Here is a 19445-nt window from a genome sequence, read left to right as displayed (position 1 = left end):
TGGTGACCAACAGGGTATGTGTCTGGACCAAGTCCAGCCAGGTTTGGGGGCTTCCCAGGGGTGTTGTAAAGGGTCAGCAGAGGAGGGAGCAAACCCAGAAAAGGACAAGATACCCTCTTGCTTTCCTAGGACCTCTGAGTACCGTTCGGTGGGCGGAAGCCACCCCCTTGATCCTCCCACCGCACTCACCCAAAGCTCCTGCTAGTAGGGGTGTCAGGTGAGCGAGCTTGTAGGGAATGTTCACTTCCACCTTCATTCTAAACTGCTTGGCTTCTCAGTCACATCTAAACTAAAGCATGCAGTTTTCCTTAGCCTTGGCAAGCCGTGATCGGGAGCGAGGCCCTCCTGACGCAACAGCAGCTCCGCTGGCTTGTCTCCTGCAGGATGTCTTCCCCACTGGCCCCCTTGGTCTGTCCACTCCTTGTTCCCCTCCCTCCGCAGCTTCTTGTGGGCCCCAGGAGCCTGCTCAAGGGCTCCTGGGGTGGGCAAGGTCCCTCAGGGTCCTTGAACAAGGAGGAGCTACTCCGTCTGGACAGGCTGCCCTCAGAGGCCACGCCCTCTGAGAAGTGCTGCTGGGAGGGCCTCCGGCCCCAGACAGTGGGCGTCCCTCTGGTCTGTTTCTTGACTCCCAAGATTCCCCCAAAAGTCTCAGAGCTGTGAGCCAGAGGCCTTGGCGGTTGCTCATCTAAGCGTCCTCATCTTCCAAGTGAAGAGCTCGGGTCTGCGGCACTGCCCGAGGATGAGGCCTGAGTCGCCGCTGCGCTTTACAGGGGTCTGACGTCATAACCTGGGGTACCTCCCGTCTGAAGCACAGGCAGGAGAGCCACATGAGACCAAAGATACCCCAAGGTACCCCAAGCACGAAAAGCACGAGAAGACCAGTGCGCAGTTATTTCACACACAGGGCGGCATCGCAGACTGTGGCCCAGTGAACTGTGAGCTGTTTTCTGGAAGGAAGGGGGATTGGTTTCTCTGAGCCACCCACCCCGTCTCTGGGGCCTTGGGTGTCCAGGGGCTTTTGATTTTTACACAGTTGGAAGTCTCTGAAGGCCACAGACCAAGCCAAACCTGCTGCTCCATGTGGGAACTGAATCCTATCTTCTGGGGCGTCCCCGTGACAGTGCTGGCCACCCCCCCCCATGCACCTGCAGTGGAAGCCAGTGGGTGTAGGCCCTCTCGGCAGCTCAGCAACCAGGTGTGGGCTGGAGTGATAGAAACACAGCTCTCGGGTGCTCGGCTTCTGTTTTCTTGTTTATAATTCAATCTGATATCAGGGTGGAGCCATGGGGTCCAGATCTACCCACCAACCAGTACCCCTTCCCCTGTGTCTTCACCCCCAACACACACACTCCCCGGAGCTTCGTCAGAGCAACTGGAGGGAAATCTCCCATTCCTTCAGCCCGGCCCGGCCCTGCCCTGCCCTGCCTGGCCCTGCCCTGCCCTGCCCAGCCCAGGTCAGCTTCGGGGATCGGCATCCTTTCTTTGGCCAGAGTCCTGAGGGCTGATTCATAAGGCCTGAGTCCCAATCCTTGGCGACAAGAATGGAGAATCCTTCCTGCAGGCCCAGGCCTAGACCCCTCCATCTGGGGCCCCGCCAAGACCCTCTCAGAGTCCTGGACAGCAAGGGTCTCCGCGCTGTGCATGCTGGTCCCTGGCTGGAGGGACCTCAACCCCCTTCAAGGCCCTCCTCTACCTCTTCTTTGTGAAATGTCTTGGAATCTTTAGGAGGCCCCACCTCCGCCTCCCAGACTGGGAGCTTAAAGGTGCAGGCTTGCAGGTCTCTGTCTGCCCTGGCAGAATATTGGCATAGTAGGTCCTCGGTGTGTTTGTGTGAAAGATGAGAGAGGGCACAGATGCTGGTCTCTGGACTGTGAGGACAGAGGCCATGACCCAGTCAAATCTGGCACAAATTAGGTCTTCAGGATGGTTGCAGGTTGATCCTGAAATTCTCCTACCAGCTCCTCCTTAGGAGAAACTTGTGATTATGAAGTAGCCAGGGCTTGGGTCACTCAGGGACTCACGTGTGAATTGTTCAGGTATCTCCCTGCCTTGCCTTCTCTCTGCAGACCTCTAGTCGATCTCCAGCTCTCCGGTGCCCCGCTCACCACACCGTGGTTACATAGTCCGTTCCCGTGTCCCCGATTTCCCTGCCCGCCGTTTGTAGAAAAGGGTAGCTTGAAAAACTATCCAGGAATATATCAACAAGGCCTACTCGGGCCATGGCTGCCTCCTCCAGGAAGCCACCCAAGATTCCTACGGTGCCCCCTCTCTTCTCCCCACACCTTCACCTTCCACACCCTCCATGCCAGCTAGAAAGGGAGAGAAGGAGCAGCATGTGGCAGTTATCCAGGATGACGATGCTAATCCCTGGGTAGAGAATTACTGCCAGCCAGAGGAGAACACAGTGACAGTGAGGGCCAGGAACTTGTACCACTCTTCAGTCCACAGGAGGAAAAGTCCAAACCCCCCATTTTGCATGTTCTCACTGACTATGAGTCAGTCTCTCTCCTGATCCGTAGGGCTTGGACAGAGCAGTTGATGCCACAGGGTGAGACTGAAGGTTGCAGAGACAAATGTCCCTTGCTGCCCAAAGGAAGCCTCGAAAGTCCCCCCACAGCTGAGAATAGGCATGAAACCCAAAACAGGGAGCCTGGGGCCATGAGGAACAAGAGTCAAGCCAGTCTCTGCCCAGAGGAAGACCTCAGGCCCATTGCAATCATTGGCAGAACTCCAGCATGGTAATTGGGTCACTGGGTTATAAAATACCCACTGGCTTCATTCAGAAGACTAATCACAAAGCGCTTAGAACAGCATCATTGCTCGATGAGAGACCATGAACCATGAATCCATGTCTTGGAGAAGCACCCTGGCTTCCCCCTTCTCTTGGGTGTTGGGGAGAAAACTGGAGTAAAAAGACTCCCAGGGAAGTCCAAGTTCAGGTCCTTTGACAGACCTGAGAGGAAGGCTGGACTAAAACCTAAGCCGAGTCCTTTGGGGAATTGTGTATACAGTCTTGGAACGATGTCCCAGTGTCGAAAAAGGGGAAATCATTTTGTTTTTCTTCCTCAGACAAGCGGTGGCGGTCTGGCTGGAGCAGGGTGTTACCCCTTACGAACTGTAAGCAAACAGGTCCTGCCAAGACCTCCACCAAAGTCAACATCCTCTCTCTCTCTCTCTGGTTCAAAGGATGGTTTCCTTGGACAGTCTCCTCCTCTAGCAGCAGCCTGTGCTGTCTCCCGGTGCCCCTGGATGTGTGGACAGAGGGCAGGGGGACTTGGTCCGATGCACTGCACAGGGGATGGTGAGCTGGCTGTGGCCAAGTCCACCCCATGCCTGTGCTTGTACAGCCTGTGAGCCAAGAAGTGTTTTTACATTTTTTTAATGGATGAAGAAAAATCAAGAGAAGAAACAATATTTCTTGACCTGCAAAAATTATATAAAAGTCAAATTTCTGTGTCCATAAGTGAAGTTGCACTGGAACACAGCCACGCCCATTCATGTATATTTTGTCTGTGGCTGCTTTCCCGCCGCCAGCGCAGTCAGGACGGAGACCGGGCGTCCTGCAAAGCTGGAACTGCTTATACTTAGCTGCTGGCCCTGAGCAGAGAACCTCTGTGCTGGAGGTCTGTGCGCTTCTGTGTGCTGCCCACAACAGAAAGGAGTGAATTCCAGGCTTTGGCTGTGTCAAAAGCATGGAAGCCTGGGGGTGAAGTGCCTGCTCTGGGTCTCTTTTGCCTGACTCCTCATTCCCATTCAGTGAGTGTTTACTGAGCATCTGCTGTGACCTAGTCACTGGGAACACGAATCGGGCAGGACGCCACCCCTGCCTTGGAAGGACTGGGCATCTAGAGCGCAGTGGGCATGGAAGCAGGTCGTATGATGGTCAGGCCTCAGGAGGAGCGGAGAGGGCCCCTCAGCTTTGAGAGGGCATTTATTTATTGAGACTGCTCCAGAATCCTGGAGTCTTTGCTCTAAGGGAGGAATTGACCAAAGAATTGTGAAAGTAGTAGTTCTGTTCTTTACTTCATGAATGATAAAGCCCTGGTGCCAGTTACCCAATGGGAAATGTACAGAATGAGTGTAACACTTACCTTATTAGAAAAGTGATAAAGAGTGAATCCTGAGTGGGTATAATAGGAGTTCTCTGAGACTAACTGATTCGCCAGGAAGTCTCCAGGTTTTAAATGCTGTGGTTAAAGTAGCCAGAATGGGAATGGGAGTTTGCACAAGCATCCTTGCACGAACATAAAATGTCTCTGGAATAGACGAGAGCCTGAGTGATTGTCCCAGAGGGTGCTGGGAGTCTGGGGCTGGGTGGCAGGAAGACTTCTCGTGTATACCCTTATTTTAAAAATTTGCTCTAACTTTTCACTTTATTTTTAAGCACTTATTTGGGCTAACTTTCACTCTTTTGTATACTCCTTTATGCTTTTTGAATTTTGAGTGAATATAGTACCTATTCAAAAAATGGATAAATTTAATGTAAATTAAATAGCACATAGTTTTGCCATTACGTCCTTACGTCTTTCTAGGGGGGTTCTTTTCCCTTTTTCATTTAACAGATGGTTCTTGATTGCCCACTGCTGTGAGCCAGGCACTGTTCTAGGTTCAGCAGTTCCATCTCTGGCCTCAGTTTCTTCATCTGTAATGTGGGGAGACTAGGGGACCTCTGAGGCTATCTTCAGCTTGAGAGGGCATCAGACTCAACAGGGGGGCTCATTGGAGCACAGACTGCTGGGCCCCACCCCCCAAGTTTCCCATTCAGCGCATCTGTGTGGGGCCCAAGAATTAGCGTGGATAACTAGTTCCCAGGCGGTGCTGTGTCTGCTGGCCCAGGAACCACACTGTGGGAACCCACCTCTGACTTTCTGAGGCTCCTTGAATGTAAATAAACCACCTTTCCAGTTCTGAACATATCAATGGATGAAGAGTGGTTCCTGTAGCTCAGAACACAAAGGAGTCCCTCTTTGGGAGCACTTAGCAAAGCAGACATGTCGACAGAAGTAGAGTTACCCAGCTTCCGTTTGACCCACAGGCACAGAAGGGACCTGAAATCCAGCGTGGTCAGTCTGGTGAATTTCAACAAGTTATTCTTCCTGGAGGAGGTGACTTTGTGGCAAGGCTTTCAAGAAAGGTTAAGTGGCAAGGTGTAAGCTTGGCAGAGCATTCTGAAATCACTGGGCCTAACGCCCACTGGATAACCCTGCTGGACATCATTATAAGGCTCCCACAATTTATCCCTACTTTATGAACTCAGTCTGGACGTTGGTGAGTTCCCGACAAAGACATGGGGCCTCAGCATGGACCCCTGCACCTGACTCCATGCCTTCATGCACTCTGTTCCCTCTTCTGGCATACCCTTCCTGCTGCTCTCACCTCTGTAAGCCCCATTTGTTCATCAGGACCAAGATGACATCTAACATTCTCCAGGGGAACTTAACATCTGCTCAACCACACTGTCTTTTCCTTCTACCTATACCGACTCACTGGGACACTTGATCACCATCTTATTTTTTCATTCATTGATTCATTCATTCATTTAATAAATATGACCCCTTCTATTGGAGAGGCTACAATGTGCTAGGCTTAGCAATAGGATCACAGGACAGAAACACCCATTAATCACACAATTGCTCTGGTGGGGGCACAATTACAAACCAGAAGAGCGGTTGAAGGGAAGGAAGGTGGTTTTATGAGAACACACAAGAAAGGCCCCTGGTGCAGACTTGGGGGTGGGGGTCAGTGTAGACTTTCTCAGAAAGTGTGGTTTAAGTGGAGATCCGAAGGATGCCCAGGACTTGGAGAGATGAAGTGGGGAGAAGGGAAAGCTTTCAAAATTGAGGGGACCAGCTTGTGCAAACTTCCTATAGTGGGAGGCAGCCTGGGAGGTTCAAGGAACTGAGAGAAGACCAGAATGGCTCAGGGTGAGGGATGGGAGGTCAGGAAAGAACAGAAGAGGAATTTGTCTCGAGGCTGGGGACGAACTTCATGGAGCTCTGCCGGCCTTGTTCATGATCTTGATTTTTGACCTGGGAGAGCTAGGATGTCATGGATGGTTTTAAACAGTGGCGTGATAGGATCAGAGTCATGTTTTGAAAAGTTCATTCTGCTGCAGCCCTCTGGGCACTGGACAAGACTGAAAGCAGGGAAACCGGCTGGAAGGCTGTTGGAATAGTCCAGAAGACAGATTCGGTGTCTTGGGCTAGGGTCATAGTAGTGGAACGGAGGAAAATGGTTGGAGTTAAGAAAATTTAGGCCCTGAGCGGTGTGGCTCAGTGGGGTGGGCATCGTCCTGCAAATGGAAAGGTTGCCAGTTTCATTTCCGGTCAGGGCACATGCCAGGCCCCCAGTTGGGGGTGTGTAAGAGGCAACCACACATAGATGTTTCTCTCGCACATTGATGTTTCTCTCTCTCCCTTTGTCCCTCCCTTCCCCTCTCTCTGAAAATAAATACTTTTAAAAATATGTTTTTTAATGAAAAGAATATATGGGGAGGTGAATTGATAGTTGTGGTGGTCAGTTAAGGAGGACAAAGGAGTCCAGGGCAAGACTTTGGATGAGCGTCCATTCTGGAGGGGATGTTGTCGAGTTTGCCTTTGACCATGGCAGTGTGGTGTGGAGTAGGCGGCTGATCGGGACCTCAGCCCCTCCGAGCTGGGGTTAGTCACTGGGTGTCAGCAAGTTACGTGTGGTGGGTAAGGTTGTCAAGGGAGAGAACATGTGTGAGGAAAGGAGGGTTGTCCCCTCAGACCGGGTCGTCAGCCCCTGAAGGGCAAGGCACTTGGAGGATGGACAGTCACTTCCCACTGGCCGCACAGGGGGTGTTTCTTTCATTTCTCTATCTTCCTGCTCACCGTTACCCAAGTTCAGCTCTTAATTATGTCTGACCTGGATGCAGCAAGAACCTGCTAATGCATCGCTACTCAAATTTTGATGTGCACACGAGAAACTTGGGTGGTCTGGATAAAATGCAGCTTCTGATGAACCGATCTGGGCTGAAGCTCCCAAGCAATACAGACCACATCGTGAGCGTGAGGGAAGTTGGTCTCCCTGCTGCTGAAGCTGGCGCCCTCATGCCCAGAATCCTTGGGCCTCTGCTCAGAAGCCTGCAGTGGCCACTCACAGCCCACGTGTAACTTCCCACTACTTCCCTTCATCCACCCTTCATTCCGCCAAACCAAACCCCTCGCTCAAAATTTGTCCATCTCCTCTTTGCTGTTCAGGAAGGTCGGACCAGCTCTGGCTAGCCTTCAGTGGGGGGGCGGCGAGACTGCTGTCGTGCTCCCCAAAGTTTGCTGCCTAAAAGCCCCCACAAAAGGGCTGGTGTGTCTCTTCACACCACGCCCCTCTCCTTTCTTGGAGAGTGAATAAAAACTGTATTCTCTACCCCAAAAAGCCCCCCTAAAATGACTTTTTAAAGCTATATACCCCTCACATTTTTAAGTTTACATCTACACTTTTAATCATACATTTGTAGAATATGCAATTCCCAGTATATTATAAACCTTGATATCTTTATGTAAGACTATTACATCATTGTTTTAAATGTATCCAGGAGAATCTAAACACCATGGCAAGCTGATACCTACCATCGCCCCTTTTAAAAATGCACAAACATGCTCTTTGTTACTGCTCAGTGTTCCTTTTCTCCTTGAAATTTTATTTCTGTCTCACTTCCCCCATGGAATTTTATCCAAATATAATATGTGCAATATAGTTTTATGCTTAAAACTCTTTCATTTGTTCCCTTATCATATTTCTCTGTAATAATTTTATATGAAGTTAAAACTTTTTTAATTTCCTGAAATCATAAAGCTCTAAGTATTAAAATTTTGTTCTGGTTTGAATTATCATTACAATTATTAATAGTGTGCAATTGATCAAAACAACACAATTGTATTACTAGTTTGGATAAATTATTAATAAGCATAAAAACTAAAATTATATTGAAAATGCATCTTACTGAGATGGTGATGCTGGATGATCTTTTTAAATAACTTTTTTATTCCACAAATATTTCGAATTTAAGTGTGTTGAAAGCTAACAGAAGTGCGTGGAACAGGTGATGCTGTAGGTTCTGGGGGCACGAGCGATTTTTGGCAGTGATGGGTCACACTGGAAGAATGCACAGCACTTGGCCAAGTGAGGAGAGAGCGCAAGAGCATTCCCGGCAGAGGCAGCCGTGTGACGGAAGAAGGGCCTCTGCTGGACAAGGCAATGAGAGGGGCAGACCGTGGTGGCATGAAGTACATTTTCATTGGCGTGCAGTGTACATAGCTGTGTGCGGCCAGGCCAGAGCGAGCCGCCCATGCAGCTATCAGCCAGGTCCAGAAACAGAATATTGCTGCTCCTGGGCTGTTTCTTCCGTTTGTTCATTTATCCGAGGAAGAATATTATTTATTGCATGAGACACAGGACAAGGATCAGCATCGACTGCACTTCCATTTTTCATTTATATGCACTGCAAACCCTCACTCGCGTGAACTCGTACATAGAAATAAAAGTTTTGTTAAAGCAGGGTCACTCAGTTTTTTATCTGCTTCTGAGTTATAAGCCAAAAATCACATAGTGATCACTAGCAGTTTCATTTTAATTACTTCTGTTTGACCTTCCTAATTAAAGAAAAAAAAAAAGAACTGGAGCCTTGGTGGGGCGGTTCATTTGGTTGGAGCGTTGTGCCATGTACTGAAAGACTGCGGGTCTGATTCCCAGTCTGAGTGCAGGAGGCAGCTGATCAATGTTTCTCTCTCCCATCAGTATTTCTCTCTCTCCCTTCCTCTCTCTCTAAAAGATATGAAAACAAAGTACTTGGGTGAGGATAAAGAAAAAAGATTGGAAACCCCTCCATGGAAAAAAAGATTTATTACACATTTATTAGAATAGCTTGTTTTATTGATTTTCTAAGTGTCCTCTTGTGTGATGGCCAGGAGTTTAACTCCCGGAGCAGTAAACACAGGTAAGATTTGGACCACAATGGGTAAAAGGCTTGCATTTCTTTTGTGAAGGAGGGCTATTGTGAAACAGCAGGTATAAAAGGATTACTCACACCCCCATTGCCCATCAGTTCTAGAAAAGAGTTTCTGTGGAATTTGAGGATCTGGAAATTGTGTGTGTGGTGCTTGGACAGTCTGTGTGGACTGCCAGTGGGGTGCACACCCCAGTTTGAAGTTCACAAAATAATCTATCTGGGCCCTGGCTGATGTGGCTCAGTGGATTGGGTGCTAGCCTGAGAACTAAGGGGTTGCCGGTTTGATTCCCAGTTAGGGCACATGCCTGGGTTGTGGGCCAGGTCCCCAGCAGACAACCACACTCCACACTGATGTTTCTCTCCCTCTTTCCCTCCCTCCCCTTCTGTCTAAAAACAAATAACTTTTTTAAATCTTTAAAAAAAAAAAGAATCTCTTTGGGCTCAAACCAGGCTAGATCAGTCTCTCCAAATTTCCTAGTTCATGTTTCTAAGATAGGGAATCTGATTGGCCCAGCCTGGGTTTTTTTGTGTGCGTCCGCCAGGCCACATCATAGTCCTCTGGCCAGGTGGTCAGCCCTGCACACAGGTGTTTCACTGAGCAGGGACCACAAGGAAGCGGGAACTATGTTAACCTAACAGGCAGACTAACAAGAGCAGTACTTGTTGTTGAAACTGTCTCCAATTCTCTTCTGCTAGAAACATGCTCTGCACACTATGAGATCCCATATTGTGACTTTTGTCTTTTTATTACATGCATCTTTCCTCCTTGTATTGTCTTATTCTTGGGCCCACTAGCTTTTCTAACAGTTAGCTCCTCAAGAGCTGGCCCATGCCTTAATCATTTCCTAGCATTGTGCCTTACACTGAGTAGGTGTCTCATAAGTATTTGTGGAGCAGATAAACTGATTAATGAAAGTCTTAAACTTCTTCTTATCTCCCACAGGTCCTAGAGTAGTGCTAGGCCTTCAATAGCAGGGTCCCAGAAGAATGTTTGGAATTAATCAGTGAGCAAAACAGTGAATTAACAAATCAGTGCACTCGTGCGCCATTGGGGAACAGATGGCCTGAAAGCGAGGGCCAGGGTGCGCAGAATCAGTGCAAAGGGTGTCGTGTGAATGACACTGTCTCTAGTTGAGTCTCCTGTTTCTATTTATTTCTGTACCTGGCCGTGGCAGGTGTAATTGCTCGTCGGTAAATCCTTTCCTGTTCTCTGCATCTGTCCTGCAGGTGTGAGTGGCATCTCTTCACCACGGTGGTGTTCGGTCCGCACCTCAGCCCGGGTGGGGCTGGAAAATCGCCCGCTCTGCGCATGAGTGGTACAGGCCAACAGGGACGCTTGGCTCCAGCCACGTTCACAGACATGTCAGCCGTGGAATAGTGTGGACGCCTTTCCTCACCTTCTCAGGGTTTCAGTCCTTTTGGGTCTGTTTCACTGACCTTTTTTTATGATTTTGTGGCTGGACATTCACGACCGAGGCCGGCACCATGGGGGATCAGCAGCTGTACAAGACCAACCACGTGGCCCACAGTGGTGAGAACCTTTTCTACCAACAGCCACCACTTGGCGTCCATGGTGGGCTGAACCACAACTATGGGAATACAGTCACAGGGGCTGGAATGGATGCCCCTCAGGCCTCACCCATTTCCCCTCACTTCCCTCAAGATACTCGGGATGGCCTAGGCTTGCCTGTTGGCTCCAAAAGCCTTGGCCAAGTGGATACCTCGAGGCAGGGAGGGTGGGGTGGTCACGCAGGACCTGGAAACCACGTCCAGCTACGTGGAAATCTGACCAACTCAAACATGATGTGGGGGGCACCCGCCCAGGCTGAACCCGCCGATGGCTACCAGTACACCTACTCCCAGGCCAGCGAGATCCGGACCCAGAAGCTTACCAGCGGTGTCCTACACAAGCTAGACTCTTTCACCCAGGTGTTTGCCAACCAGAACCTGCGCATTCAGGTCAACAACATGGCCCAGGTGCTGCACACCCAGTCGGCAGTGATGGATGGAGCCCCTGACAGTGCCCTCCGCCAGCTGCTGTCCCAGAAACCCATGGAGCCCCCAGCACCATCTGTCCCTGCCCGCTACCAGCAGGTGCCCCAGCAGCCTCACCCTGGTTTCACTGGTGGGCTGTCCAAACCAGCTCTTCAGGTTGGGCAGCACCCTAGCCAAGGGCACCTGTATTATGACTACCAGCAGCCACTGGCTCAGATGCCAGTGCAGGGAGGACAGCCACTGCAGGGCCCACAGATGCTGTCGCAGCACATGCAACAGATGCAACAGCACCAGTATTACTCACCGCAGCAGCAGCAACAGCAAGGTGGGCAGCAGCGTATGCCCACTCAAGAAATGCAGCCGCAGCTGCAGATTCGCCCGCCACAGCTTCAGCAACAGCAGCAGCAGCTGCAGCAGCGGCAGGGTTCAATGCAGATACCTCAGTATTACCAGTCCCCACCCATGATGCAGCACTTGCAAGAGCAGCAGCAGCAACAGATGCACCTGCAGCCCCCTTCTTACCACAGGGACCCCCACCAGTATACCCCGGAGCAGGCGCACGCTGTGCAGCTGATTCAGCTGGGCTCCATGCCCCAGTACTACTACCAGGAGCCTCAGCAGCCCTACAGCCACCCCCTCTACCAGCAGAGCCACCTGTCCCAGCACCAGCAGCGTGAGGACAGTCAGCCCAAGACATATTCAAGCGACAGACCGGTCCAGGCCATGCAGAGCTCCCATGGGGACCTGGGGCCTTCCGATACAGGAATGGGAGACCCAGCAAGCTTGGACCTGAACAGGGTCAGCAGTGCCCTTCCCCATCGGCCGCTCATGTCCCCCAGTGGGATCCACCTCAACAACGTGGGGCCTCAGCACCAGCAGCTGTCTCCCAGTGCCATGTGGCCCCAGGTATTCTCTCAATGGAAGTTCCTCCTGGTATCTCAGCCACAGGGCCAGGAAGGGCTGAGCCTAGGCAGTGCCCAGTCCTCTCTCCGACCCCTTCAACCCCTTCGTTCTTTATTCATTACCAAACCTTAACCTACACGTGCCAGACACTGTCAATGTCAGGCACTTAGAATACAGAATGTTTTGACTGAGTCCTTTGCCCATAGAGCTTCTAATCTCACTAAGAAAATGGCCATAACACTGCATCAGGTCCTGAATGATGCATGTACTGATTAAGGCCTTGAGTCAAGTTTCCCGGGGACCACACAGGTCTGTATCCTCAGGCTATGCCCTGTGAAAGTGTTCCTCATTTGAGAGGGAGACCACATTATGACAGCATTCACCAAGGTATATCACTCAGAACCACAGTTCCATAGAATGTTTATAATAGATAATCTGGGAGGTGGGTTGGTTCTGTGGATAAATGAATTTGGGATTTCTTAAAACCTGTTGCAAAGTTCTTAAAACCCTGTTACAGGACATCTCAATGCCTTTAAAATGTGAATGCACTGTGACTCTCCCAAAGGGGTACAGACGTATGCTTATAGTTACAGAGATGAAACCTTTAGCTGCCTACAGGGTCCAGGAAGGTAAAGTGAATAAGTAAAATGTGCTGAGATGAGACAATAGGAAATTGCAGTGACTGTGGTGGCCTGGAGAGCAGATGTGCCATCTAATGGCATTCTTAAGAGTTTTAAAAACAGTTTAGCCAAACAAAACATGTCCATTGGCCAGTTTTAATCTGCAGGCCACAGTTATTAAACCTTACTTGTTTGCTAAATGTATTTGACCACAGAAGAGCCTGCTGTGTGCTGGGTACTGAGCACGCATTGGCATGTATCAAGTGCTACACTCATATGACAGCCCAGTCAGGGGAGGAGAGGGCCTTGAACAGGACCAGGTTAGATGGAAAAAGGCCTCTGATGGAGGTTGGAGACGAGAGACGCCCCTCTCTCAATTCTGTTTGTCAGGGTCTCAGGCCCAGTAGTAACTGAGAGCCTTTGTGACAGGAAATGACATGGTCAAGGCTAGAAAAGAATTTCAGCAGGTCTCCTGGCGTGAGGCTGTTTCATACAGCTCTCCACTCTGTGTCTCCCGGAAATGGGGCCTGTCTCCACAGAGTGGGTGGACTGGGAGAATGGGAAAGAGGCAGCGGGGAATTGAGTCTTGCCGGACTTGTAGCTGGTGGCAGCTCATAGAGTGAGCCGTGGTCCTGGGTTAGGGAGCCGTCGAGGGAGAGTGGTCTCAGGTGTGTAAGGGTGTGAGCGGCTGTGAGCACAGCCAGTGTCAGGCCAAGTGCACCCCAGGGTTCCCTGGCTCCAGGACTCCTCCCCTCAAAAACACACTTTTCTCTCTTCTTTCTTGTGGTTCCTGCGTGGTTCAAAATTAGATGCACCTACCTGATGGCAGAGCCCAGCCAGGGTCTCCTGAGTCAAGGTAGGATGGATGAGAGGAGGCTTGTTGGCATTTTGGGAGACTGAGAGGTTTTCCTGCATTGTCTGTCATGGTCCACTTCCAAATTCAAAGTCAATTTCTCAAAGAAGTTTATAGGAATAATAATAATAGTAGCTCTTGTGTTTGAGCACTTATCGAGTGCCAGGCACCCTGTATTATGTGTAATAAAATAACCCAGTGGGGGTGGGCATGACCACCACGTGCCTAGATAGAGTGAGCATTCAACCACCATTAGCTGTTACGGTTTTACAAATGCAAAACCTGAGGCTCACAGAGCTTCGAGTTGCACTTCAAGTGAGCAGCAAAGCCTCTGTTCTGCCCACTGTCCGCTCATTCAGTGAGTGAGTATTTATTGAATACCAACTGTGTGCCAGGCATACAACTAAGCTTTGAGAATGCCACAGTGAATAGTTCAGACTTGTTTCCTCGCCTTGTGGGCATGGCAAATAATTAAAAACTTAGCCAGAACCCGATGAACGTTCCAAAACGTGCAGTCTGGAAGCTGAACCAGAGGACATAGACACACATCTCTAAGGGAGGGTTCTGGAAGAAGTGTGCCCAAGCTGACCTCAGAAAGTTGATATGCCATAGGTGGGAAAAACCTAGCATCTGAAGGCCTAGAATGAAGAAAGATGTTTTGTGCAACTCTTGCATGACTTTGAATAAGCCTTTTCCCGCCCTTGAGCCTCAGTTTTCCATCTGTACAACGGGCTTAGTTCTCTGGAGGGTGTTGAGGGGATACAGTTGGGGCCATGGACGGTGGAGCACCAGATGAATAAACTGGGTTCGTCATAAGGTGTGAGGTCTTGAGATAAATCACTGTTCCCCTTCTTCAACTTATGTGTCTTCTCTGTTTGGCCCTACCCTGGAGCAGCGGCCAACCAAAAGGTGTGTTTGGAGAGCAGATTGATGCCAAGAACAAGCTGACATGCTCCATCTGCCTAAAGGAGTTCAAGAGCTTGCCTGCCCTGAATGGCCACATGCGGTCCCATGGGGGAATGAGGGCCTCCCCCAGCCTCAAACAGGTTAGTCGGAGCCAGCCCTCCCCCACCCCCACTCCCCTTCTTCCCAGGCCATGTGCTGCTTGCTTTGCTTTGCTGCCATCTGACATAGTGTAAGCTGAGCCCCGTGCAGGCTCCTGGGGAGGCACAGTCCTTTCCTGACAGGAATGGTTAAGCTCTGGTGCTGGGAGCCAGTCAGGTCAAATAGTCCCCACTTCCGCTGGCCTCATAAACAAGGGTCAGAAGCGGAAGTGCTAGAAATCCTTTCAGGCAATACCAGTCTCCCCACCTCCTAGAGCAGACAGCCAAGAAAACATGTAGGTGTAATACTACTTCTAACTTCTGCTGCTTGAAGCAGCCAAGACCGGGGTCACTTGGACCTTCCGTATCAGTAGGTGAAGGCCAGCATGTGACCATCAGGCTATCAGCCAGCATCTTCTACTCACCAGAGCACTGGTGTTAGACTTGAGCATCCAAAGATCTTTGAATATCCTCAGGATTGTCTGAGTAGGATATCCACGTTGGACACTATATCCATGCACTTTTAGAGTTAGATTAAAATTCAAAAAGTTTTCTCAATTCTCTGAGTATCATTGATAATAGTTTAAGTCTATGGGATTAACTCTCTGTTCACCAAGATTTGGATTACCCTGGTCACTTCATCTCCTGACCATGCCAGATAAAAGCTTTGTCTTCCATTTAACAGGTGTAAACAGAGAATTAAAAGGTCCTACCCAAGAGCTTTTTTTTTTTCACCTGATTACAAGGCCACATCCTTTTCTTTAAATGACAACCACAAAAAATTCTTTTCATATGTGTTTTAATATACAAGTGATGCATGGTCATGATTTTTTAAATGTTAGAGAGCGCATGGCCCTTTTCACAGCCAAATTACATCACTTGAGCTGAAGCACTCAGGGCCGCAGGAAGGAAACCGCCCTGCAGGGGTCCTCTATCTCCCGTGCATGATGTCCTGGAACCTCTCAGAGTGCATCCCCCCTGTGAGAGCTGCTCTCAGCCCAGGATCAAAGCCTTTATTGTCTGTGTAGGAGGAAGGAGAGAAGGCCCCACCACCGCAGCCCCAGCCACTGCCGCCTCCACTGCCACCGCAGCTCCCTCCTGAGGCAGAAAGCCTCACGCCTATGGTCATGCCCGTGTCTGTCCCTGTCAAGCTTCTCGTGCCCAAGCCCAGCTCTAAGAGCTTCGCCAACAGCGTCGTTGCCGCCCCCTCTGCCAGAGACAAGCCAGCCAGCTCGATGTCGGACGACGAGATGCCCGTACTCGTGAGGATGACCCTCTCTCCCCCACACTCACCCCAAGGGGCTGTCCCCTGCACGCCTGCTGTGAGTTGCTGCTCTGCCCCTCATGTCTGGGGTGGGAACATCCCTTTGCTTTCTTGGAGATGGGGACAGATCTTCCAGGGTCACTGGCCTGAGCTCAGACATGGGTAGGTCTCTCAGGACTGAGCCCCCCCAGGCCTTGGGAATCCCATCCTTGCCCACCCTGTCCAACACCCGGGAACACCTGTTATTCCACCACGCTGACGGTCTGGGTTAGAGCCTAAGAGACCTGAAGGTGTTCCCTGATTAAAACAGGAGATAACTGGTAACCACAGTTATTAAAATATGCAAGTACTGTCCCAGTAAACAGATACCTACTGCCCAGGGCCCTGGCTTCTTCCCCAGGAGCTCCAGACTGCCCCCAACCCATCAATTAAAGATGGCACAGCAGAGCCTTCAGGCAATAGCCCTGGCATCTCTTCTGATGGTCGGTCTTACCAGATGCTTAACATTTTCAGTATCATACCTGTGTGAATACCTTTGGAGGGCCTAATTTGCTATGGTTCCCAAAGTAATTCCACTGAGAGGCAGCCACCCCGCCCCCCCCCCCCCCGCAGCATCAGAAATGCAAAGAGATTTGTGTTTTCTCACTTACTGTGAAGTTCTTTCTCAAATTTCAAGTGCTTCATTCAAGCAGCTCAGCTTGGCTCTGGAGCAGAGATTTCTCTATCTCTCAATCTGTCTTTCTCCCCAGAGAGTCTGTAACCCACGTGGTTGACTACATCAGATTTGTCCCCTCCCGACAAATGGTTACTGGGTCATATTTGTCGTTGTGGAATAGAGTTTCTGGGATTCCAGGAGACATGAGGCTGGGGTTGGCCAGGATGAGGGTAGGGAGGATAATGAAGAGGACTAGAAAAGTCCAGAAAGATCCTTTTGGGTTCTCTGTACTATCAAAGCCTCAGCAGAGGAGAGTGACGGAGAATGCTGGGGTGGAGATTCTCATAGCTGCCAGGACTTAAGGCCGGCAGCAGGCAGAGAGATGAAATGACATAGCCAAGCTCCCTCTTTGCCCAAGGAAGTTCCTGATTTGGTGGAAGAGGCACTATTTCTGCCCTTGTAGAACTCTCAGCCCGAGGCGCAGACAGTAGGGTTCCTAGTCACACAGGGGTCAGAGCCCCAGGCGGCACACCTGCCCCAGCTCAAGACTGGGATCAAGACCAGGGCAGATGAGAAACAGGGCAGCCCTGGATGTGGCTGGAGGGGAATACACTGGGTAGCTGCAGTGATTAAGGACTAGGCAGAGGCAAGGGGGTTTGGTGGGAGTTTGCTCAGATCATCATGAGGGGAGTTCTGAACAGGGTTTTGAAGGCAGAGATGACCTTGGCTGTGTGGAAAAAGCAAGATGTTGTAAGTGGGGAGGAGATAAGCATGTAGGTGGGACTGAGTAAATGTGAGCAAGGCCCTGACATTTTATATAAAGAAATTAAAAATGTCCAGGGAAGAGCCCCGAGTTCTAGTCCCAACTCTGCTCCTAGCCATCTGCGATGCAAGCAGCTGAGACCCTCCCCCTGTCAGAGGCTGGGTTTCTCCCCTGACCTTCAGGGGCTGGGCTCACTGGAGAGCTTTTGAAACTTCTCAGTGTGTGACCCTGCTTCCAGAGTCCGAATAGCTTGGTGGGGCAGAACGTTGTAAATGCTTCCTCTCAAGGGCCATCAAGGTCTGACATTTTCAGTGGCTTCCCTGATCCAGGGTCTCAAGGCCTTGCCAGGAGAACAGGACCAAAGGCTCAAGTAAAGGAGCCCGAAAGGGGCCTTTGGTTCTGTGATCAGAGAGAGGTCTGGATTCTGGAGCAGGATTGAAGTCACGTGCGGGGGTCTGCATGTGCCCAGATGACCTCGTTAGTACCAGGAACCGGGTGTAAAGTTTCAGGATTGCTCGCTCACAGTCATCCTCTCCTCATTCTACTCAGCGCCCTCCCTCCCTCCGCCGGAGGCCGCAAAGAGCCCCTAGTTAGGAAGAGGAGGCAGGTTGGCGCGTTCTAGCCTGAGGAGAGCCCCCTGGGGATGGGCTGGGAGCCGAGGGGGCCCTCTGCCTCTCTTCCTTTCCCCACCGCCCTGCTTCCCTAGACTGCCCCCCAGTGGCCTGGAGGGCACCAGAAGGCAATTGAGCCCAGGGAGACACAGGAGGGTGCCTCCTAAAGTGCTGAAGTCAGCAGCAGGGGCCCTGAGGGAGAGCAGCCAGAACTAGGGCACTGGGGCAGGTCACATGACCTGGGGGCAGTTGGTCACATGACCATGGCCAGCCCTTCCCATCATCCCCTGCTGCCTTCTACTCAGGCACCACCCTGGGCTCAGGAATTGCCAGGGGCTGCAGCTGGGACAGGCACTGGCCTGCAGGGCCTGGGAGGGTGCCACAGACAGCCCCAACCTTTCTGCAGGTATCTCCACCGTCTCTCCCAACCTTCACCGCTGCCAGTCCAGCCACACCCAGCTCTTGGTTTTTCTGGGCTGAGGCTGGCACACAACCCAAGTCTGTCTGTTCGGTGGCATGCCCTGCTTATCTACTTACATGCATATGTTTACTTACTACTATGTATGTATCCATGAGGCAGACCTTCCAGACTAGGCTTTGTCCACTGCCACAAAATAAACTACCCCTGCTGACAGGAAGCCCCAGCGTAGGAGGCGGGCTTGCTACAGATGAGCGCCCAGTGCTGGGAGCAGTAGTGAGGGGTACTGAGGGGGTGGTGAGCCGGAAACATTTTTAGGACAGTACATGAAATGGGCCTTGAAGATCACAGATGGTGCCCCCTCGGCCCCAAAGTTACCTCGAAGGAGAGCCCAGGGCGGGTCACTGGCCCTGGGAGCCTTGGCTATTCCTGACCCCCCCCCCCCCACTTCCTGCCCCACAGCCTCCGCCCAGCTTCCTCTTAGTAGATTCTGTCCCCTTCTCAGAGCCTGTGTTAACTGTCCCCAGTGTCTGCCCTCAGGGAGCAATGGGGAATTAAAGGGCCCGCTCAGCCGGATTCCACACATTAGATAGGAATGTGGTGATAAGCAATAAAGAATGTGAATTTATTCTTTCTTGCCCACCCACTATTCCTACCAGCCCCTATCCCTCTCCATACTTTAGGGATTTTCTTCAAAACCAAAGTTTCCTCCCTGTCAAGCCACGAGAACTTGCCGTGTCTGAAAATGGATGTGGCTGTTTTTTTAAGAGAGGATCGGGGTCTCCATCTGAGTAGAAGTTCCTCTTCCCTCAACCTGTGGAATCGGTCTGTGGGGAAAGCACTTGAACCGGATCATTCTCCCATTTCAGGAAATTCCCCGGAAGCACCAGCCTGGCGTGGCCAAAGCTGAGGAGTCGCACAAGCCCGCACCGGAGAAGGAGAAGAAGAAGTTCCGGCACCGGCCGGAGCCGCTCTTCATCCCGCCCCCGCCCTCCTACAACCCCAACCCCGCCTCCTACTCCGGCGCCACCCTGTACCAGAGCCAGCTGCGCTCCCCGCGAGTCTTGGGGGACCACCTGCTCCTAGACCCCACCCACGAGCTGCCCGCCTACACGCCCCCGCCCATGCTGAGCCCGGTGCGCCAGGGTTCCGGGCTCTTCAGCAATGTCCTCCTCGCGGGGCAAGGTCCCGGCGCGCACCCCCAGCTGCCCCTCACGCCCCTGACGCCCACGCCGCGCGTGCTGCTGTGTCGCTCCAGTGAGTCACCCCCTGCACCTCCTCAGGGACCCCGGGGATTTCACCCCATCTATGCTGGGCGTTACCCTGGGAAGGCTCACTTTTATGCCACAAAC

At 51.3% G+C, this 19445-nt stretch overlaps 1 protein-coding gene across 19 annotated transcripts in view; it reads left to right on the top strand.

The window, feature by feature from the left end:
* The window catches only part of TRERF1 (transcriptional regulating factor 1), a 202227-nt gene that overhangs the window by 153596 nt on the left and 29186 nt on the right, over positions 1-19445 (top strand). For 14 of the 19 annotated variants that reach the window (XM_045843164.1, XM_045843163.1, XM_045843166.1 and 11 more), the window contains 5 exons: positions 10196-11869; positions 13296-13342; positions 14235-14385; positions 15411-15704; positions 18963-19350. In XM_045843164.1, coding sequence (XP_045699120.1) covers positions 10454-11869; positions 13296-13342; positions 14235-14385; positions 15411-15704; positions 18963-19350 — 2296 coding nt within the window. In that variant the 5' untranslated portion in view covers positions 10196-10453. The remainder of the gene's footprint in view (positions 1-10195; positions 11870-13295; positions 13343-14234; positions 14386-15410; positions 15705-18962; positions 19351-19445) is intronic. The other 5 variants (XM_045843177.1, XM_045843176.1, XM_045843180.1 and 2 more) reach the window with 3 other exon arrangements.

The sequence above is a fragment of the Phyllostomus hastatus genome, unplaced genomic scaffold (assembly GCF_019186645.2).
Source record: "Phyllostomus hastatus isolate PE091 unplaced genomic scaffold, TTU_PhHast_1.1 phas_contig_40, whole genome shotgun sequence".
Taxonomy (NCBI): domain Eukaryota; kingdom Metazoa; phylum Chordata; class Mammalia; order Chiroptera; family Phyllostomidae; genus Phyllostomus; species Phyllostomus hastatus.
The sequence above is the reverse complement of the archived record's forward strand: the minus strand, read 5'-3'. Positions and strand labels throughout refer to the sequence as shown.